Below are 23,409 nucleotides of genomic sequence, written 5' to 3'. Positions count from 1 at the left end.
GGGGGGAGGGGGCGCGACCTCTCCCCACCCCCAGGAGCTGGGGTGCGGGCCACCCGCGCTGCGGCGAGCATCGGAGGGTCCGGAGAGGTGGGGGCGACGGGCCCGCTCTGTCCCTCGCGGAGGATTTCTTTTTTGGTTCTCGCTTTCCCTCCCCGGGCTGCGCCGCCCGCCGCTCTTCGCCCTAACCTTTCGGGGCCTGACCTCCAGCCATCTTTGATTTCCGACTTCCTAAAATAGCCGCGGCCGGCCCGAGGGGTGCGCGCCCCCAGGGGCCGGGCTCGCGGGCGCGCCGTCTCCCCGCCGGGGTGCACCGGCCTGGCGCTTTGCACGGCTTTTCTGGGGCGCCCGGCTTTGCACAAGCGCGCCTCGGGGGCCAGAGGGGCGAAGCCGGGCCAGGGCTGCGCGCCTGCGGCCGGGGCGCGCTCCCGGGGCTTCCGCGGCCGGCGCCCCCCGGGTCCGGAGGAGTTCGGGACCCCGGGCCTCCCGGCGGCGCAAACTCGCCGCCTCCTCCTCCTCGTCGCTTAACCGCGGAAGTTTCAGGAGNAAAAAAAAAAAAAAAAAAAAGGGCTCCAGACATTGCCAAATGTCCCCTGGTGGGGGAGGGGGCAAAATCACCACCCCCATGGAGAACCAGCACTGTGGACTTAGAGAGTCAACATTCTCTACAGTGTGTGAGAGCCCCGATTGACCTAAAAACCCATATGCGTGGACTGGAGTGAGCTAGTCAAGTGACTGAGGGACATAAAAGCCAGTCCCATCAACTTTTTCTTTCTTTGTCCATCTAATCTTCAACCAAAGAACCTGCATGAGACATGCTTGTTTTCTGACGGTTTGTTCCTGCTTTCATGTACTTGCTGGAGTATGATACTTTTTATTTATTCTTTTTTTTTTTTTGAGCACACAGTTATGGGCTTCAATATATTAGTGGCAACTGGGAAAATGAATCGGAGCTAGAAATTCTTCAGTACCAATTTGGGATTGATAAAATGACGACAAGCAGAGATATCAAAGTGAGGGGTACGGGTAGCATCAGTTAAGTGGTGATTATTGCAATTAGCCAGATTTTGCAGCGATAAATCATCCCCACAGAAGGGCTCTGGGCCAGGACTCGCAGAAAAGTGGACATTTGGCCCCATAATAAAGCATTCTCGGTGAATTACAAGCATGATTTCTGAAGCAATTTGAGCTCAACTTCTAAATCTCTAGAATTTGAAGAGTTCCTTCCAGACATAAAGCCTTCCATTTCAGGCAGGAAGAGATCAAATCGATGAAAGTCCATGGCCTCCAAGGGGTTGGTCCGTGTTGAGAAAAAGGCTGCGCTGTATACTTCCCGAATCCAAACCTTACGTTTCCCAAATTAAAGCAGCAGTGGTTGTCATGTTGGGCCACTTGGCCATTTCCTGGCATGAATAATTAGAGACCCAGAGGAGCAATCCTTTTGCAGTGGCAGATCATGACTTATGGGCACCAGCCTGGCCACTTTAGTCTTTTTAAGCTTGAGATGCTGGGAATCCCACATAGGAAACACCGCTCATATAATTATGACCCTTTCAATTATAGGGATAGCCATGTATCTAATTGTCTTCTTAAAAACAGTTTCATTTAGGTAGGCTTTATATATCATAAAAGTCACCCGCTATAAGTGTACAGTTTAATGATTTTAAATAAATTCATGCAGTTGGGCAACCATCAGTTTGTAATGACCTTGTTTTTTCCCCCCAATTGTGGTAAAATACGTGTAACATAAAATTTTACCATCTTCATCAATTTTTTTTTTTAATTGGGGAACAGTGTGTTTGTCCAGGACCCATCAGCTCCAAGTCAAGTAGTTGTTTCAGTCTCGTTGTGGAGGGTGCAGCTCAGTGGCCCATGCGGGGATTGAGCCAGCAACCTTGATGTTATAAGCCTGAGCTCTAACCAACTGAGCTAACCAGCCGCCCCTCCATCAATTTTAAGTGTACTGTTTAGTGGTATTAAGTTCATTCGCATTGTTGCGCAATCTCCAGAACTCTTTTCATCTTGTGTAACTGAAACTCCATTCCCATTAAATAATAACTCCCCATTCCTCCCCTTCCCTCGCATCCAGGCTCTGGCAACCACCATTCTACTTTCTATCTCTATGAGTTTGACTATTCTAGGGACCTCATGTAAGTGGAATCATACAGTATTTGTCGTTTTGTGACTGGCTTATTTCAATTAGCATAATGTCCCCAAAGTTTATCCATATTGTGGCATATGTCAGAAGTTCCTTCCTTTTTAAGGCTGACTAATATTCCATTGTATGGGTAGACCACATTTTGTTTACTCATCTGTTGATGGACTCTTGGGTTCCTTTCACCTTTGGCTATTGTGAATAACACTGCTGTGAACATGGGTGTACATATAGCTCTTCACATCCTTGCTTTCAATTCTTTTGTGTATATTCAGAAGTGGAAATGCTGGAATTCTATGTGTAATTTTTTGAGGAACGGCCATATTGTTTTCCATAATGGCCACACCATTTTACATTCCCAAGAAAGGTAACTGCCTTCTAATACTTTATGTATATTCAGGTCCCCAAAGCTATTCACCATTGACGGACTGATTCATTGTTATTTACCATGACTTCCGTGTTCCGTTACTGTGACAAACTGCTAGGGACACAGTGGTGAAGGTGTCTGCCCCTGTAGGGCCCGCACTGTGAAAAACAAGCAATAAACAGATATACAATCAAATCTGTAATTATAAATTTTGAACTGTGCTATGAAAGGAAAGAACTGGCTTCCAGAAGATCGACACTAATAGGCGACACCTCATTTGGATGAGGCAATGCCCATTTTAGGAAGAACATTCGCTGCAGAATAGAGCAGAGGTGGGACTTTGAGGAAAGAATTAGAAGATCTGAGCTCCACTGAGACCATCATCCTGTAACTGCCAAGTTACTGAATCCATACATTCAGCACACGTTTGTGAGTACTTACAAGGTGCTGACAGGAGATCTGAGCGTGTTTTCCCACCTGTGAAATGGGAATAAAAAAAGGATTTTAATTAGGACAAAATGGGATTATGTATCCCAAATAGCCTTATAAACAGTAATGCCTTAGTGTTCAGAGGCTGCTTGCTGAAAGATAAAACGGGAAGTGAATTTCTGCCTGGGGCAAACAGAGAATGATTGGATTATATAAACCCAGCCACCTAACAAAAGTCATTAAAAAGTTTAATATAATCCTTTACTCTGATCATTTTTTGTTTCTAACTCCGGTCCCACCCAGATCTTTTGGTTGTTTAAGGAATATTAAATAATCATTAAGGACTTGCCTTCTACCCCTCCACCACCCACTGACCCTCTACTTTGCTCTAGGGTCCATCTTCACCTCCCACCTAGGAGCTCCTGGCTGTAGCTCGTAGGTTGGAGGTAGGTTCAGAATGTGTACTGAATCTTTCTTTTCTTGAATGATATTCACGGAAGGGTTCCAGTTGAGGAGAACCTCCCTTTTGACTTTGTAGAACTGATCTCTAGGGACCCTGGATTTTCGAGGACAGGCTTAATTTCACATGTTTTCTGTTGCCACGATTTTTTCTTGTTTAGCGATCTTGTCTATATTCAGCTACAGCTGGATGACAGGTAGTGAGTGGGGGGTGACAGGAAGAATTTTGAAGTCAGGCTTAGGGATTGACCACCAGCTCAGACACCTTCTACTTAAGTTACTTACATGTCTTTGAGCCTCAGTTTCCTCATTTTCAAAATAGACAAAACAATACCCATCTCCCTGGGAAGATCAAAGGAGAAAGTGTACATTTAGTGAGTCTGTGGCACCTACTAGAGGCTCCATCAATTATTATTATTATCACCACTTGGAGACTGCGGTGACACAATTGCATTACTTTGTTCTAAGTAGAAATGGCGAATGTGTTTTAGCTACCACCAACTATAATAAATATATACAACTATATCTTAAATGACGTTTTCCTTAAACTTCATTTATTGAGCTGTAAACCTACTGTACATTCATGTAGATTGGTAAATTACATCTCCCGCCACACTATCTTACACAGAAAAGGTGTTGTGAATATAAGCAGATTAGTCAGCAAGGCAGGCGTTAATTGGCCTTTTTACTCAGAATGAGAATTCTAAAGGCTTCCATACATTATTAAACCAAATTCTTGCCTTTCCAACTTTGGCTGTTGACTGTAATTCTATCCTTTTTTGCTTTAGGGGACTTACATAAAACAACGCAAAACATTTTCAAACTGAGACTCAAAAAATTAGAGGTTAACCTTCCTTTCTTCAAATACGTTTTTATTGATGGCCACGAATATCAAAAAGATCATCAAGCTGATTTATTTTCTGCCTTGGGTTGTCCAAACATCCAGGTGAACATACTTAGGAGCCCAGCATTCTATTTTGCTTGCATTCCTGATGAGCTTTCAAGAAACTCTTACAAGCTGGGAACCTGATGAATAACTAATCAAGAAAATGCAATGCACAAATGCGGAGGAAGGGTTTATAGTTGCAGTCCCTTACAATAAAGTAAATGTCAAATAAAGACGAATGCCCAGAGGCATCATGGAAACATCCATCAAAAGACTTACAAAGCTGAGGATTTCACATCTATTCACCATTTATTGAGCATTTACATTGTGCGAGGCAGTTAGTGGAATTCAATACATAGAGATTTACTATATAGCTGTATATGCATATAATATTATACTCAATTTTAGAAAATTCCAAATATCCCCATAGTGGGATAATACAATTTCTTTGAACTATACACCTTTGTCCATAATAAAGTCTGTATTGCAAAAAAAAAAAATTCCAATAATGATTAGTTTAGTAACAGCCAGTTACTCTGACACTGCCCCTTGTGTTTCCATGGGAGATGGACAACATTCTTAGTTATAAAGTATGATGTTATCAGACATTTATGGCTCCGGTGGGGGGAAAAAATGCAATTGTTTGCTGTTTTGATACTATCTGGCTGCACTGGCTTTTAATCTGCCCTTTCTATATTAAGTATCCTGTCATTTTAAAGTAAAAAAAGAAAAAAAAATCAAGGTTGCGTTGTAACAAAACAAAACAAAACAAAACAATCCTTGTGAATCTGAATCCTGGGGGCTATTTAGCATTTAAAGCAAATAAATCATGGTGAGGGGATAATCTGAAATTTTGGAAATTCGAAGGCCACTTTTAGAGTTGAGATGGAGCTGGAAGGTTGAATAAATCCCCGTTTCCACCATTCTTCAGTCATCATGAATGTCAATATAAACACTTCAATCAAAAGGAAGATGGAAGGGGACTCGGGTCGCATCTCAGTTTTCTGTTTGTTTTTTGGTAGATGTAAATATTGAGCCAAACTATGCCACTTAGCAGACCTTCCTCCCCGGCATGCGCGGATATCAGCCTTACAAAAGTAATTTTTGGAGCACACTACCAAATATTCTCGTTCCAAAACTTTTTCGTAAGTCCGTACTTTTTTAATAAGTACACCAGTCTTTTTCTTTTTCTCTCCAAGGATTCAGATAGCTGGGGCGAAGGATGGGTCCCCCCCCTCCCCGATTTCGTCCAGATTCAGCCAATCTGAGCCCGGATGCTAATTAGTTGCGCTCCCCCGACGAACACGCCTTTGTCGCATGTAGGGCCGGACTACAAAGCCCAGAATGCCTCGCCCCTCCCTGATCAATGAGGGCTTATTTAAATGATCTCTGAGGTCTTGGACCCAGGCCAATCAGCTGTCAGGGCTCATGATAAATCGCAATGCATTATTGATAATAATAATTACTGGGACATGCGCGTTCCGGCCGAAGGGGGGTAAATTTCCCAACTCCAGGAATTTGTGGCGGAGTGGGCAAATTACCGCAGCTCTCCCGGCGCCCCGATGCTCGCACCATGTCGAGGCGCAAGCAGGCGAAACCCCAACACATCAACTCGGAGGAGGACCAGGGCGAGCAGCAGCCGCAGCAGCCGGCCCCAGAGTTTGCAGATGCGGACCCAGCGGCGCCGGCGGCGGGGGAGCCGGGTGAGTGGGGCCGGGGGCGCACAGCTACCCGCGTGTTCGCGGGACCCTCGAAGGCGCGGGCTTCGGGGAGCTAGCGGCTTCCAGCGCAGATGCTGGAGCCGAGATCTGGGGCTCAGTTCCAGAGGAGAGAGGCAGCTTTATCCACCCCCCCAACCCCGCCCTTGTTAATTTTACATTTTTATCGCCTCCCCTCACTTGTGTAAGTCTCACCCCCCAGGTCTCTCTCTCCTTAGTGTAAAACTGACCCCCACCCTCTCCTCTGTCCCTCTCTTTCCTGAAAGGTTCCCTTCTCCTTGTCCTCTGCCCTTCTCTTAATTGGTTCCACTCCCCTCACTGGTAACCTCCCCCCCACTTGTAACTTAGGTTCCCCTCCTCCCTCTCTGGCGCCGCTTTTTAAAAGAAAGACCCCGGGGGTCCCCACCCTTTCCCCTTCACCCCTTGGGGGCTTTTCTAGGAAGTTGGAGTAGCGGTGCACCCCTTGGAAGACCCCCCCCCGGGGGAGGGCGATCTGTTGCTCGCGCCCCTCCCTGGCTAAGCGGGGGGAGGGGGCGCGACCTCTCCCCACCCCCAGGAGCTGGGGTGCGGGCCACCCGCGCTGCGGCGAGCATCGGAGGGTCCGGAGAGGTGGGGGCGACGGGCCCGCTCTGTCCCTCGCGGAGGATTTCTTTTTTGGTTCTCGCTTTCCCTCCCCGGGCTGCGCCGCCCGCCGCTCTTCGCCCTAACCTTTCGGGGCCTGACCTCCAGCCATCTTTGATTTCCGACTTCCTAAAATAGCCGCGGCCGGCCCGAGGGGTGCGCGCCCCCAGGGGCCGGGCTCGCGGGCGCGCCGTCTCCCCGCCGGGGTGCACCGGCCTGGCGCTTTGCACGGCTTTTCTGGGGCGCCCGGCTTTGCACAAGCGCGCCTCGGGGGCCAGAGGGGCGAAGCCGGGCCAGGGCTGCGCGCCTGCGGCCGGGGCGCGCTCCCGGGGCTTCCGCGGCCGGCGCCCCCCGGGTCCGGAGGAGTTCGGGACCCCGGGCCTCCCGGCGGCGCAAACTCGCCGCCTCCTCCTCCTCGTCGCTTAACCGCGGAAGTTTCAGGAGCGAGTCGCTCTTCCACTATCTGCCCTCTGTCCCGGCCCGCCAAATTGTCGCCTGATAAGTTTTGAGCGCACGCGTGGGGGGAGGGGGCGCCTCTAACCTCTTGGGCCTCGTCGGTCGCTTCTCCCCTCCCCGCCTGTTTTCTAATTTCTCAACGGTTGACTAGGGGGGGGGGTGCGGCCACCCCGGACACGCCAAAGCAGAGGACTCCGATGGGAAGACGGTCGCTGCATTTTGACCACTGTTCCTTTTTTTCCCCCCCCGAGGACGGCATTAATACATTTCCCAAATTTATAATAGGTTAATCTACATCTCCACTTTCCCCCCCAAAGGAGCCTTTTTCGAGGGCAAATTAAAGAGATCGGCCCGCCGAGGGGGAGGGCTGTTGCGTTTTCGGGGCGTCCGATGGTCAGGGCAGCGCACGCCCGAGGTCTCAGGAGGGTGGGCTCTCTTTGTGCCTGGGGGGCGGGGTGGAGGGAGCGTGGAGAGCCTCTGTCGCCGGGCCCACCTGGAACAAAAGGGTTAACCCTCCGCCGGCCGGCTTCCTCCCGAGGGGAGGGCGGGCTCCTGGCTCTGACCCCTCCCCTGGTCCTGCTCTGACCTCCCTTCCCCTTCCCCCTTTCATTTTGGGTGGGCACACACAAGTGGGACTTTTGGTGGTATTTGGCACCTTCAGGGAGAGCTTGTTACCAGGCTGGGGGTGGGGGGTGGGGGAGGGCTTCTTAAATGAACGCTGGCTGGAGTTTGCAATCAGTTAACCCTCTCTGGTTAGGGTCTCTGGCCTGGCAGTGCGCTCCCTCCACTATTTGGGGGTGGGGGGTTCGCTATTGATCGCTTGGGCTGGAGCGGACCGCGGAGTTGTGCGTGGGCGCCCCCTGGAGGCCCAGCCTGGAGCCGCGCCCTTTGCTGAGAGGCGGGTCCCCCGGCAGGTACTGGCTCACACCTGATGGGGGACGGGTTGTCAGGGGAATGGAGAGCGGTGGGCTGGGTCAAGGGTGGGCGTCCCGGTTGCTTTCGCGATCCCTGGCTGTGCCCGGTATAATATGCCAAGTCTTTGGAATTCTTGGAAAGAATTCCTCGATCATAGACTGTTTGCAGTCCCCAGTTGCCACCATGGGACAGAAGGTAGTTTTCCCAAGCAGTACATTTTAACGGGTGCATTTCGCGTTTGAGCAGCTTGTATGTGTATCTATAGATACAGATAGGTAGAGATATGTGTAATTCTTTTTAAATTAAAATCGGTCTAGTCTTATTTCGCAGAGCCAATTTGAGACTCACTTGTAAAGAATGCGGTTTTTGAGGGAGGAAAATGAAGTTTGGTGACCAATTAGCAGATCAAAAAATCTGCAGGTGGTCAGGGGACTCATACAGGAAAATTAGCATTTTCTCAAAAGAGTTTCAAATGCCCTTTGTGCTAAACTGGATTACAACCTTCAACGATTAAGATTCCCAAGTTTCAAATAACTGCCTAGCCCCAGCTTCTTAACTGAAGTGACGTGCATTGGCTGTAAGGATTCTGAGAATTAGGGCACTTGGGGAGCAGCTTCCATTTTAATTGAGGGAGAGGGAAGTTTGTTGATAGCGTTAATGTTGCAGGCCGACTTTTTCCTGTGTTTCGATCTGTTTCCTAAAGGGAGAGGAGCTAAAATTTGCCCACAGCCCCTTTTGTTCCGTTAAAAAGAAATTGCACAAGCTAAGGATAGTTGGTCCTTCAAGCCTCTGCTAGCTTTCTCACCAGTGGGGAGCTGGGGACCCATCTCAAGAGGCAGGAGATTGAGTTTGCACTTTCTCTTTTTAAATGAAGTTAGATTTTTCGGTAAGGTTTTAGAGGGAGATGTGCCTTCCAGCGTGGTTGTGTGACTTTCAGCGGTGTAACTTTGAGACCCGCTCGGGCCTCTGAGCTTTTAGGTTCTTCTCTATACAGTGGAAATAAAGTGTCCTGTTTCATTTCAGCTGTAGAAGGCCCAGTGTGTCCTGGGAATATGATTGATAGTGCATGTTGTTCAAAATAGCGTTGTTTTTATTTACTTATTATTGTCTCAAGATGGTGCTGAACTGCCAGTTGAGATAATTCTGCAGCTTTCTTTGTAGCTACTGTCTGCCAGACGCCAGGCAGGGGAATCTTAAGTACGTTATCTTCTCATTTTTACTCATTTTAGAGTAAGCTGTAGCCTGTGGTTACCTTGTCCTGTTGGATACTGTAGCCTTTTCTGTGAATCCTAGGGGCTGTGTGTGTGTTTGGAGGCATTGGTTATGAGGTGGGATTTTGTCAGTTCCTTCGATGAGGGGCTATGGTGAGTGTTTGGATGGCTGAGTGATGATCTCTCTGACGTTTAATTTTTGAGAAGTGTCTTTGGAAGCTTTAGATTGAGGTCCCTGTGAAGCAAGTTGGAAATCAGGCAGAGTTTGTGTTTAGTGCTCTGGCCCTTTTCCCCTGATCTGGGGGAAAGAGTTCAAAAAGTTTCCTTTTTCATCTTCCTTAACTAACATATTGTACTTTTGCTTATTTTTGGAAAAGCATCTGAACAATTTTAAAAGCCTCTAAATCCAGACAAGAGCTACATCTCTAGTCACCACCATCTTTTTTCTTTTCTTTTTTAAAAAATTAATTTAGTGTCAGGCTTTGTTGTAGGGGCTCTGAAGCAGGCTACAGAAGCTCCTGCCTGCTTGGAGTTTACAAATGTGCTTAAAAGATGAACTCCAGTTGAGGCAAAAGGGGACACATCTCTATAATATAAATAGTGGAGCTCACACTCAGCTATGCAGCCGTCTTTGATTCTTTAACTCTTAATTTTTTTTCCCCCTTTTTAGTGGAGTCCCAGAATTTTGATCATAGACTGGAACAATTTTTTTTTTTAGCTCTTCATTAAGTAGAAACTTAATTATAGCTCTTAATTCGCCATCCATGACTTGAGTTAAAGGTTTGTGACTTAAGCATTTCTGGGATTGCGGAATCCAGGTGTAAAATTAAACTGGTAAAAGGGTGCTTTCTTTCAACTGGTTCAATACTTCCTGAGGTCTCAATTTCCTTTTGTTTTTTTTGGTAATTATCCTGGGGGTAGGGAGAGGGTAGAAGACATTGTGTAATTTAGATAACCTACTCATTGTATTTCTTTTTAATGTAAGAATTTGGGGGGGGGGAGATAAACTTAAGTCCTAATGCTTTTTCTCAAGATAAACTTTTTTTTTTTTAAGCATTTCTCTTCTCCAGAATTTGATTGGCCTCTGGTAGATGAGCTTTTCTTCCTATACAATGGAAAGAGTATTTTCTATCCATTTGGCAGTGATTGAATCTAAGACCCCTGCTGGGTTTACTGCATTCTTCCAACTTATTGGATAACTAGATGCTGGCAGATAACATTCCTAAAATTCGGAGTGGGGGTGGGGATTTAGGATGGAAGAAGGAGTTGCTATGTAATCCCCCTGAACTTTGCTTTTTCCTTTTGGGAAGGGTTCACTTAAGCAGACCCAGCAATTGTTCATATCAGAGTCCTCTCTTGGGCAAATACAGTTTCAGTATTTGCCAATGGTGGTCTGGATGTAGAAGGACTTTTTACTGCACAAGCAAACAGAGCTCCTGCTGTTTTAAGACTCAAGTGGGATGTGGCTGGTATGGTTTCGAGGCTACAGAAGAGGCAAGCCTGTGTATGCAGTGAAGGCAAGCTGGTATTCAGGTTGTAAATCACTCCTGGGAACTGTTAGATCCTTCTAGAGCAGGGGGAGCTTAACCTTTTTTGTGCCACAGACCCCTTCTCAACAGAATGTACTTAGATGCACAGAATGAAATACGAAGCAATACCAAGAAAATAAATTGCATTGAGACACACTTATCAAAAAAAAAGTTTGTGATACAGTGACACGTGCTTTTTGATCACCGTAAGATCCAGGGAACCTAGAATTTCCTGTCGTGCAACAGACAGATTAACATCGAATGAAAGTTACCTGCTTTCTATTGATGACAAACTCACGGGTTCTGTGAATACCACTGTGGTATGTTTCCTACATTCATAACTAAATGTTAAGTATTAGTTCCGATTAGTGACAGTGAAGAACATTTTTTCCTGATTTCATGGATCCCAGTTTACAAATGCCTGCTTTAGAACCTGCATTTTCAATGAGGGAATATTGCCCCTAAGGAGGTGAAAATTGTTTCTTGGGGGAAGACAAAAACATTGATATTACAGTGGTTTGTGACCTCCCAAAGGATTCCAGTGCATGAGCAGATATAGTGTGTTTGTGGCATTAAAATTTCATGGTGGTGGGGGGAGTGATTAGTGAAAAAAATGCTTTAAAAGCCTCCATGGGAGGGATGAAATGAAAAAAAGTTTGAGCAACATTGCTCTGGAAGAAACTGCTAAATTAGGTCACTAATTTTCGTGCTCTTCTTAAATAGTATTTCAGAACACAATCCCTGCTTTTTCTATTCGGGTCATCCGTATGTCACCTTGAGCTACTTGCTTCTGAGCCTCGGTTTCCACATCTTCAAATTGGGAACGGACTTATTTGATTATGTGGCTGCAAAGATAAATGCGTTAGGGTAGCGGAGCCTGAAGTGTGTGTGTTGTTGTTTGGAGGAGGTTGGTGGTGTTGCTCTTGGCCCTTACAAAGCGGAATGGCCATTTTTGCGTGGGCTTCACTGGAGATTTCCAGAAGTAGAATGGCTGAGACAGAGGGTGTAAACATACTAAATAAAAAGAAAACATAGTACAAAAGTGTATACAGTTTTAAATTTCTCCTGCACCCCATCCCCCAGACCATTCTCCAATAGCCAGAGACTTGCCACAGTTTCTCTTATTTCAAAAGTTTCCCATGTACATAGTTACATTTACTTGCAATACTAACGGGAGCAGATTAGATACATCCTGTTCTTTCCCCTTTTTTCCTCCTCTTGAAACAAACATTGGGCAAGTGTCTTATGGAGCAGCACATAATGTAGATCTCCTTCATGTTTTTGAATTTTATTGGGGAACAGCCAGGGTCATTGGTTACACATGGCTTTCATGCTACAGTGGCATAGTTGACGCTCTTAAGGAGGGCGCAGCCCACAGTGGCCCATGCTAGGATCAAACTGATAACCTTGGTGTTATCAGCACCACACTGGAACCAACTGAGCTAACTGGTCACCCCCTGCTTTATTTTTGTAGGCTACAAAAGTAATCATCTTCTTTCTATACCCTAATTTATGTCACTGCAACTTTACCGGTAAACCAAAGTATATCCATTTTGTTTTTGCTGTTAATATGAGAAATGTATGCTTGTATACAAAGTAAATTTCTAACAAGGGAATTGTTGGGTCAAAGGAGAACTGCACCAAAATATGATGTTGCCAGCTTGTCCATTGGAGAAGATGTATCTGTTTACAGGCGTCAATAATGTATGTGTTTCTCTTCCAAGACCAACTTTTTAAAAAAGTTCCACTTTTTAAAGTTCTTGACATATAATTGTCAGAATTGCTTCTCCAGAAAGATTTTATGCCACTTTAACACCCCCACCAGCGCAGCGTTTTAAGTCTTGGGAAAGTGTACCCATAGATACTATCTATCAGAGTTCTGGGAATTGACGAGTATTTTTAACTTGATTCTTGAAAATGGCGACTGTTGCTGAGCAGCACTGGGGGTGGTAAGGAAGGAGGTGCCTCCTTGTTGAGCTCAGGGCTGCATCATGTCCTGACTTTTTAAGTGACTTCTGGGCCTCGCAGAAAGGTGGTAATGTGTGTTTTAGTGCCCTCCTCCTCCCCCTCCCCCCAACCTGACTCCCCAGTTTTTCCTGCTCACGCCGCCGCCCCCACTCCCATTTCTGTGAGGGGAAAGATAGTTGCAGTCTCAACAGAAGAAACATGATAGCAAGTGTAAGAACAAAGGAAGAATTCAAATGGAGGTTCTGGGCGCTGTATGCCTTGGTTTTAATAAGTGTAGTATGTATGGGGCACTTAGGAGGTGCCTAGTCAGAATACAGGAAGCTATATATATAGGCTTACCTATTCACAAGGGATTCCTAGCCCCAGCCTTGCACACAGTAGGAGGTGAGAAATGTTGTTAAATGAGTTAGTCAAGGACTGTTGTCTTACTCTCAGTGGCCCTAGTTGCCCACCTCTGTCACCTTTAGAAATAGAAAGGTGGGGAAATTGGTCTGAATACCTGTACTTTCTACACATTTCTGAGATCCTAGGATGGTGCCAAGCACATGGTAGGCACTCAAACACTTAGCCCAGGCATCTACCTTATGAGGTTGTCATCATGCATGTAGAGCAGACATACACCACATGAAACCTGTTACTGACAGGCGAGCACTCGATTGGCCCTAGCTGGTTTTCTTGACCCTGGCAGGCCAGACCTTTGGGGGGGTGTGTGTGGGGGGAACCGTCATATTTTTTATCCAATCTGAAACTGGTAAAGATGAAGTCGATTTATTAAGGCCAAGCTATGTAAATGTGAAAGAACCACTTTTTGAAAATCTCAAATCTATTGATCGTCTCGAGAAATACATTTTGTCTCAAGGTCAACCCACCCCCCACATCCCAAACTCGTGGTGAACTTTTCAATCAAAAACCCATGATTTTAGGAAGTGGAAGTAGGGTAAATTATGTTAGTTTGCTTTAAAATGTAATACTTTATTTAAGTGTGACGTGGCTGATTCCTGGCCTTTTCCCCATGCATTTGTATGTTTCCAACAGGTTCTGTTTTAAACAAAAATGGTCACATTTGACATACTCTCCTGCAGCCTGTGTCACCTGACATCTGTATCCATGTTAGGGCACACGGAAATTCTCCATAGTTTTGCACTGTGGGTGAACCAAAACTTGCTTTTTTACTGCTGTAAACATTTCTCTAAAATTTCCCCTTTGGCTGGCTTAAAAACAATAGAAATTTATCCTCACCGTTTTTGGACGGTAGCGGTACAAAGTCAAGGTGTCAGCAGGGTTGGTTCCTTCTGGAGGTTCTGGGGAGACTCTGGCCCTGCCTTCCTCCTGCCTCGTTGGTTCCTACCGTCCGTAGGCCAGCAATCCTCCGTTTATAGCCACGTAACTCGTACACATGGCTCCTTTTCTGACTCAAATCTCCCTTTCGCTTTAAGGACACCAGGCATTGATTGGGGTTGGGTCCCACCCTAGTTACAATTGCAACGGTCCTGTTCCATATAAGGTCACATGCACAGTCCTGGGGTTAGTACTTAGCCATATTTGGCGGGGGGGCGGGGTTAGTCCAATCAGACCCTCCGGATGCCTCGTTCGCCTACGCAACCTTCTTTCTGCCTGTTGCCACACTGTCGCATTGTGAGTGGCCGTGGCTCTTCCTGAGACATTGCCCTTCATCCTCTCTTGGGCCGAGTTCTTAGCTTTTGCTCTCCCATCACAGGTGCTCCCATGAACCACCCAGGGACTGGTGATGACATGACTGGGGACCGAGTGACGCTGAAGAGGCCTCGTCGGGAGGAGACTCACGTCTGCGAGAAATGCTGTGCAGAGTTCTTCAGCTTCTCCGAGTTCTTAGAACACAGGAAAAATTGCACTAAAAATCCACCTGTCCTCATCATGAATGACAGTGAGGGGCCGGTGCCTTCAGATGACTTCTCCGGGGCTGTGCTGAGCCACCAGCCACACAGTCCCAGCAGCAAGGACAGTCACAGGGAGGATGGCGGCAGCTCAGGGGACGTGAAGCAGAAGCCAGGGGTGGAGCCTGTTCTGTACTTGAAGACGGAGACGGCCCTGCCCCCCACCCCCCAGGACTTAAGCTATTTACCCAAAGGCAAAGTGGCTAACACTAACGTCACTCTCCAAGCACTACGGGGCACCAAGGTGGCGGTGAATCAGTGCAGCGCGGACGCGCTGCCAGCCCCCTTGCCCGGTGCCAACAGCATCCCGTGGGTCCTGGAGCAGATCCTGTGTCTGCAGCAGCAGCAGCTACAGCAGATCCAGCTCACCGAGCAGATCCGCATTCAGGTGAACATGTGGGCGTCCCATGCCCTCCACTCCGGCATGGCGGGAGCCGACACCCTGAAGACGTTAGGCAGCCACATGTCCCAGCAGGTTTCTGCGGCCGTGGCTTTGCTCAGCCAGAAAGCTGCTGGGAGCCAAGGTCTGTCTCTGGACACCTTGAAACAAGCCAAGCTACCTCATGCAAACATACCTTCCACCACCAGCTCTGTGTCCCCAGGGCTGGTGTCCTTCGCCCTGAGGCCGGATGGGTCAAGGGTGCTCCCCAACCGCCTCCCGGGTGCTTTGCTACCTCAGCCCCCAGGCTCTGTGCTCTTCCAGAGCCCTTTCTCCACGGTGGCGATAGACCCGTCCAAGAAAGGGAAAGGGAAGCCACCCAACGTCTCCCCGGTGGATGTGAAACCCAAAGACGAGGCCGCCCTCTACAGGCACAAGTGTAAGTACTGTAGCAAGGTTTTTGGGACTGATAGCTCCTTGCAGATCCACCTCCGCTCCCATACTGGAGAGAGACCCTTCGTGTGCTCTGTCTGTGGCCACCGGTTCACCACCAAGGGCAACCTCAAGGTGCACTTTCATCGACATCCCCAGGTGAAGGCAAACCCCCAGCTGTTTGCCGAGTTCCACGACAAAATGGCGGCAGGCAATGGCGTTCCCTATGCACTCTCTGTACCTGTCCCCATAGATGAATCGAGTCTCTCTTTAGACAGCAAACCTGTCCTGGTAACAGGGACCCCTAATGTAGGGCTACCTCAGAATCTCTCTTCAGGGACTAACCCCAAGGACCTCATGGGTGGCCCACTGCCTGCCGACCTGCAGCCCGGGCCTTCTCCAGACAGTGAGGACGGATCCATAGTCTCTGGGGTGGGGCCAAACCATAGTTCCCCAAGGGTTGGTGGCTTCCAAGGGAGAGGGACACCCGAGCCAGGGTCAGAGACCCTGAAGTTGCAGCAGCTGGTGGAGAACATTGACAAGGCCACCACCGACCCCAACGAATGTCTCATTTGCCACCGTGTCTTAAGCTGCCAGAGCTCCCTCAAAATGCATTACCGCACCCACACCGGGGAGAGGCCATTCCGGTGTAAGATCTGCGACCGAGCCTTCTCCACCAAAGGCAACCTGAAGACACATTTCGGGGTTCACCGAACCAACACATCCATAAAGACGCAGCATTCGTGCCCCATCTGCCAGAAGAAGTTCACCAACGCGGTCATGTTGCAGCAGCATATTCGGATGCACATGGGCGGTCAGATTCCTAACACCCCCCTGCCGGATAACCCCTGTGACTTTACGGGTCCCGAGCCAGTGATGGTCGGAGAGAATGGCAGCACAAGTGCCATCTGTCACGACGATGTCATCGAAAGCATCGATGTGGATGAAATCAGCTCCCAGGATGTCCCCAGCAGCTCCTCGAAGGTCCCCATGCCTCTTGCCAGCGTCCACTCGGCATCACCCACTCTGGGGTTCACCATGATGGCTCCCCTAGATGCCCCGGGGAAGGTGGGCCCTGCTCCTCTTGTCCTGCAGAGGCAGACCAGCAGAGAAAATGGTTCGGTGGAGAGTGATGGCTTGACCAACGACTCCTCGCCCTCCGTGATGGGAGACCAGGAGTATCAGAGCCGAAGTCCAGACGTCCTGGAGACCGGGTCCTTCCAGGCACTCTCCCCGGCCAATAGCCAACCGGAAAGTATCAAGTCCAAGTCTCCTGATGGTGGCGGCAAAGCAGACGGCTTGGAGAACAGCCGCACTGAGATGGAAGGTGATAGAGCTTTGGATTTAACTTATGTCCATTTTGGGCACGAGGTTATCCAAAAGGAACCTGGGTTGAACTTGGCAAACGGAGAGTATGATGTATGTGAAGCAGCTCCTCTGTAGGGCGTTTGGCCTGTCTGTACTTCTGGGTAGAGGGGAATAATAGCTTCCTCTGTCCTAGTAATGACGTGCCTTTATTTATGATGGTAACGCACACTGGCTATGGACAGCATACGTTTTTATTGATTGTTATTGTTTGTGTTTGAGCCCCATGGGGACCTATGGGTAATCTTAAGAATAGAATTTTGAGAAGGTGGGCATTGGTCTTTAGCCATTGAGATAAACCATAATGTCTTGATTCTGAGGTCCCATTCCTTGATGCAAGGTAAACAAATAACTCTTGAGGGGTAAAAAAGAATCTAACCCATTTGAAATGCGCATGGAAACTGGGGTGCCTGTTGATGTCATTAATGGTAAAATGGGGAAACAGCCACATCGTAGAGCCTGAGAAGGTTGGTGTCTGAGCATGCTTTAAAGGCAACACTCTTTATGTAGGAACTTGAACTTGGATGCATGTGTTTACGTGTTGCCCATACCTTTACACCAAAGTGGTAGGTAAATTTCCCTCGGTGTTTGAGTCATTACTATTCTCTGTGCAGGTAAACAAGTCAAAGGAAAGCTGCTTCTCAGGTGTCGATGATGTCCTTGAAAGCCTTTTCCAGGCTCTCACATATAGTGGACACTTGTTTTCAAAACTGGATTTTTTTTCTTTTGGTTTGAAGAGTGAATGAGTGTGGGATGATAAAGGTTCAGGATTTCTTTTTTCTCTACATCCTAGGTCGGGGCAGCCTCCCATCCACATTTGTCCGTGCCCAGCCAACCTATGTCAAAGTTGAAGTTCCTGGTGCGTTTGGACCCGCGACCATGTCCCCAGGCATGACACCTTTGTTAGCGGCCCAGCCACGCCGACAGGCCAAGCAACACGGCTGCACACGGTGCGGGAAGAACTTCTCCTCGGCGAGCGCCCTTCAGATTCACGAGCGGACCCACACCGGGGAGAAGCCTTTCGTGTGTAACATATGCGGGCGAGCTTTCACCACCAAAGGCAACTTGAAGGTGAGTTTCTTTAGGGTGTCTGCAGGGATGGGGGCTAGGTGTTGAGCAGCATCTCGGGGTCCTCCATTCATAACGAATCTTCCATTAAGAGCAAATGGGATATTCTCTCAAAATTGGCGCCTGCGGTATTCTTTTTTAGAAGTATATTTTCTCACATCACAACATCTCTGAAATAGGGATGCTTCTTGCAGTCGATGTCTAGAATTGTTTTCCCCCCTGATCTTAGTAGCACATAAAATAATGATGTGTTTTACAAGGGATGCTGTCTAGGAGCAGGACCCATGGCGTCTTTTCTGCTCTTGTTTTCTTAGTATCAAGCTGAGCATGGGTCTTCCCATACTCGGGCAGACCATAATATCCTTCAACTGTAATTTAGTTAGATGTATGAAATCAAGTCTGGAAACATAGATGGTATTTGTCATGTGTTGTAATGTAGTATTGATCAATCATTTGTGGATTTTATATGCTTCTATGCTTGAGGGCCACTCGGTACTGTATGATGGTTTGGTTGTCCTAGCCTGCTAGGTTGAAATACATACCATGCAGTTGAACATACATATAGTACGGTACCACAGGAGTTAATTTAATAAGAAAAGGGCTCCAGGTTATCAGCCTTGCTTTTAAAACACAGCAGCTGGGTTCTTCCAGAGAATGGCCTATTGTTTGATAAATTGGTTCCACTAAGATTTCATGGGGGTGGAGAGGACCAGGAGACCACCCTCCCCTGTAAGGACTGAAAGTGGCCTGTTTAAGAACAGGATGGTTTTCCCCTAGGCCCTGCCTCCTGTTTGTGCCAGGTGTGTTACTCTCCGGACACCTCCCTCCGTCTCCAGTGAGTAGAACACTCACTTGTTGAGTTCTTTGTAGTTAGTATAAAGGTTGAAACTTCATTCACTTAAAGTTGACCCTAGAAGACGTATTAGTCATGTTAAAAATTAAAAATACTTATGATGACAAAAAAAACAACCTATATTCTTTTTAGTCTAGTTGCCAAAAGTGCCCGAGGAGGAACATGAAGTAACTTCATCTCTAATACCGACTTCCAGAAATAAAGCTTTTAGTTCGCAGGCCCCGGGACCAACCCAGGAAAGGCCTGGAGCTGCCCTTGCTGCCCAAGCGATGCCTTGTGCCCGGTTCCCCAGGCATGGGGGTAACGGTAATGACGGCTTCCGGTTGTCCTGCTGGAGATTAAATGAGTTAACTAGTAAAACGTTTTCAGAATTATGCCCGGAACATCTTAATAGCTTGTTAGAATGATTAAGAGCAAGTCACTTCAGAGCCCGATGAGATAATAACTATTAACTGCTAAGGATGTCAGTGAAGATGACATGACAATGCCTGAGAAACCCAGTACCTACCACAGTCTTCAACTTTTTTTTTTTTTTTTTAAAAAGAAGCTGAAAGGGATTTGAAAATGCAAAAGCCAGACTGGAAAAATAATGGCAGAAAAGAGGCCAGGCTGAAGAAACAGTAGGTGATAGTGAGATCATCTGATTTTTTTTTTTTTTTTTGCGCCCCAAGAGACCAGCTATCTGGATTTTTTTTTTACATATACGAAATCTCATTTTTAAATATAAATCATGTTAAAACAGTGTTTGAGTAGAACCAAACCCGTATGCAGGCTGACTGTGGCCACCATGCAGTCCAGTCTCTGTTTTGGTGGAAACCTTTCTGTCCCTCTTCCCGTAGGTCCACTATATGACGCACGGGGCCAGCAATAGCTCCGCACGCCGAGGGAGGAAGCTGGCCATCGAGAACACCATGGCTCTTTTAGGAACAGATGGAAAGAGGGTCCCCGAGATGTTTTCCAAGGAAATCATAGCCCCTTCAATGAACGTGGACCCTGCCGTGTGGAACCAGTACACCACCATGCTCAATGGCGGCCTGGCCATGAAGACCAACGAGATCTCTGTCATCCAGAGCGGAGGCATTCCTACCCTCCCAGTGTCGCTGGGGGCCAGCTCCGTGGTGAACAACACCACTGTCTCCAAGATGGATGGCTCCCAGTCAGCGATCAGTGCCGACGTGGAAAAGCCAGGGGCTGCCGACAGTGTCCCCAAACACCAGTTCCCTCACTTCCTGGAAGAAAACAAGATTGCGGTCAGCTAAGCTCAAGGAGAGCCCATGCGGATGGAGAAAAATGCAGTGACCTCTCTAGAACTGGACCTTTTTGTTTGTTTTTTTTAAAGAACCCATCTCCTCCTGTTTGGTTTTTTTTTTTGTTTTGTTTTTAACTGATGTGCAAATGATGTTTACAGTTGTGACCACAACCTCAGGCAAAGAGTCCTACAATCACGATGTTGCTATGCTGCTTTGCAAAAAACAAAAGAACAAACAAATTCATACTAAAACATACAGACTAGTTATTGTCTTTCTTTTTTTTTTTTTAATTTTGGAAAGAAGCGGGTCTTGCAAAGTAGCTTTGTTACTTGCGACAAACTATACATAAAACCTTTGTACACGCTGGAGTAACGGTTTCCAAAGACTTGTCACCTGTTTCAAGTTGGAACTCACTGACCCACAATGGAAAAGACAGCTGCTTAGCCTTGTGGGGGCGGGGGTAGTGTATCCTTCGGTGGTGACTGTGGGTAAATGGACAAGGTCTGTTGTCTTTAGGGGGCCTGCTCTGTATGCCCCCCAACCATGCACCCATCTTTTTATTTTTCTTTTTTGAATGTACTTCCCCCCCCCCCCCAAAAAAAAAAACTGAGGTTGTAGAAAGCCAGTTCTTTCAACCTTGGAACCTTAAGTAGGATGCCCTCAGATGGACTGGTTTGAGTCCTTAGGGAGTCAATGTGTGTGTGTTGCTGCTTATTTAAATACAGTTCAGGTCGTTCCCTCAGAGTGCCAATGTACTCCCTGTGCTTTCCAGATGCCACCTTCTCCCTGAATGCCAGGAGAAGAGGGGTGGAACCTTGAGCAGGGAACCTCAGGTGACTTAATTTAGTTCACCAGTGCCTACTCCATTGAAGAACTGGGTTTTCATTCTTGAAGAAACTCACGGAAGGGCGTGTTTCTTATTTTAGGGTCACGTACTTTTTAAAAAAATGTCCTTGATGTGACTTATGCCAAGTAATGATGAAGATTCTCTCCCCACCCAACCTCCCTCCCCCCTACACCCCCAGTATTGCATGAAGGCTACAAAATTGGAACAGGCAAGTCCTGGGTATGAAAGCTTTAATTTATCTACCTCATTTATTTTTTATTTTTGTAGCCTTAGTCTCTGTTTTCCTATATGATGATTTTCCTATATGATTCCCAGGCCCCGTCTTTAACCTAAGAGTTGATGTACTGGTGGGAGCGGCTGGACGTTCGAGATGTTTTTTGTGATTTTTTTTTTAATCCCCTTTTTGTATATGTAATATGAAGCGAACGATGAAGCGTTGCTCTAATGGTTTAACGAGGAAGGAGAAGGAAAGTCCGTAATCTCTGGGTGGAGAAGTGTTGCCCCCGCCATGTGGAGATGTAGATCAATACTGTTACCAAAAGTTTGTCTCTGAATTAATTATTGCACCTGACTAGGATCCCCAGATTTTTATTTTTATTTTTTTTGTTCGCCAAGTTGTGCCTTTCCTTCTGGAATTGTAAGTGAACACAATACTTAGTACCTGTTTACACTGTGAAGTGGATATTGTTACAGAGAACACACCAGAGGCTTTCTCACTGTTATGCTAACAATGCCTTGTGAATGTATGATCTACGGAGAGATCCCTGTAGTTGTACCTGCTGATGCTGACGGTTGGAGAATAAATTTTGGATATTTTTTCCCCCTACCAGGAGTGTATGTATGTTTTTCGGGTAGTTTCTGCTCTAAATTTGAATCCTTACTTGGTGCCTCGTCTCTCTCTCTCTCACACACACACACACACACACACACACACACACACACACACACACACAAACACACACACAAACACATGCGTGCACACACACACACACACACACCCTCCCCAACTCCCAGGTCCTAGAATGAAGATGCACATCTGGTTACATCCATGCCTGACCCATGTCTGAAGCACACAAACAACTAACTACTTGTTTCCTGGTGTCTTTGCTTTTTATTTTTTCTCCAGCTGAGCCATCCTGCCACCTGTTGGCAGCTCAGCAGCAGCTCAGCTCAGTTGCAGCTTTACTGGCCCATGTGGGAATCAAACCAGCAGCCCTGTTGCTCAGCTCGCGCTCGTAAGCCAACTCTTAACCAACCAAGCCACTCGGCTGGCCCCTGTCTTTTCTTTTTTTAAAGATTTTGGGGAGGGGAACAAAGTTGCTGTCCTTTTGTTCTTCAGTCTAGTTGTGGAGGATGTCTCTTCACTGGCCCATGTTGGTATTATCATTGCGCTCTTCCCAGGTGAGGCAGTCGCTCGCTGGCCATTGGATGGCCACTCACAGCAGCTCACCAAAGCTCACGCCAGCTACTGACCAGCCCCACTGCGGCCCACACCGTCGCCGGCGACTCATAGCAGCCCAGCTCCAGGTTGGGCTGTTGTTCATCATCTTAGCTGTAGAGGGCACAGAGTCACTGGCCCACATGTGGGATCTGAACCGGGGCCCTGCTGCTCAGAGCTGGTGTCCGAAGCCAAAGCTTAACCTTGCCACTCAGCCAGCCCCTGTCTTGTCTTTTTAATGCATAAAAGTTTTGTTAGAGTAATCTCATTCTAGAGAACTTTTGTTTGTGTTTGCTTGTGACCCAGAGGGCTTATGCCCTAGACTACCCTACGTCTCAGCCCATCCTAACCTGGCACACGCCACTGAGCAGAGACAGTATTTTTTAGCCATCTCATACTTAATGGGCTGCTTAGAAGGGCAAGGGCTGAGCATCACAGAGGAGGTGACATTTAATTCCAAGGGAAGATTCTTAGCGATCGTGGTGGGGAAAGTGCTCACTGGGGACAGACACAAGGAAAGGTAAGGCCAGGTGTGAACGTCCCGCTGATCAAGCACCCTCTTGCCCACTTCCGGTTCTGTTTGCCTTTGTGAACCTGATGGCAAAATCCAGCGTTAGGCCCCAGGACAACCTGCATGCATGTGGATGCCACAGCATGCTGGAGTGTGCTCTGACCTGGAAGCGGCTGGGTGTTGTGTTCTGATGGCCTTTGACTGGCTGTGAGCTCTGCAAGTCAGCGTCCTTGGCAAGTGGATGGCGTCATCCTCACCCCCAAAGATTCGTCTGTCCTTTGGCCTCGACCCATGTAAATTTAGGGTGAAGCAGCCACTCTACTGACTCTTGGGAGCAAGATTAACCCAATCCTTGAGAGAAGTGAAACGGGAGGTATCTAATTTTAACTAATATGCCCTGGTTCCAAGCGTCTCTGGTTTTCACCCTTTCTCCATCTTGATACTAATCCATAGGGATGTTTTATGTCTTTCTAGATTCAAATGCTTGGAAATTATTTTAAGAAAATGTTATGTTTTCCCCCTCTCCAACCTATGTTAGACATCTTCCCAAGGTAAAGCCCATTTTCTGGCTAATCCTTTTTTAAGTATCTGCAATAATGCAGAAATGTTTAATGAGCTGTTACGAGGCAGTATTCCTGCTTC

The 23,409-nt window shown here is 47.3% G+C and overlaps 1 protein-coding gene across 2 annotated transcripts; it reads left to right on the top strand.

The window, feature by feature from the left end:
* Positions 1 to 5,757: 5,757 nt before the first annotated feature.
* Positions 5,758 to 21,644, top strand: SALL4 (spalt like transcription factor 4). 2 transcript variants are annotated; one of them, XM_019640914.1, is made up of 4 exons: positions 5,758 to 5,996; positions 14,429 to 16,762; positions 17,594 to 17,871; positions 19,561 to 21,644. In XM_019640914.1, exons 1-4 carry the CDS (start codon positions 5,867 to 5,869, stop codon positions 19,978 to 19,980), a joined length of 3,162 nt encoding a protein of 1,053 aa, XP_019496459.1. In that variant the 5' UTR covers positions 5,758 to 5,866; the 3' UTR covers positions 19,981 to 21,644. The 2 variants fall into 2 exon arrangements, with proteins under 2 accessions (XP_019496459.1, XP_019496460.1); XM_019640915.1 differs by having other exon boundaries at positions 5,797 to 5,996; positions 14,429 to 15,442.
* Positions 21,645 to 23,409: the final 1,765 nt, after the last annotated feature.

Source organism: Hipposideros armiger, unplaced genomic scaffold, assembly GCF_001890085.2.
Source record: "Hipposideros armiger isolate ML-2016 unplaced genomic scaffold, ASM189008v1 scaffold_54, whole genome shotgun sequence".
Taxonomy (NCBI): Eukaryota; Metazoa; Chordata; class Mammalia; order Chiroptera; family Hipposideridae; genus Hipposideros; species Hipposideros armiger.
This window is presented reverse-complemented; position numbering and strand designations above follow the sequence as displayed.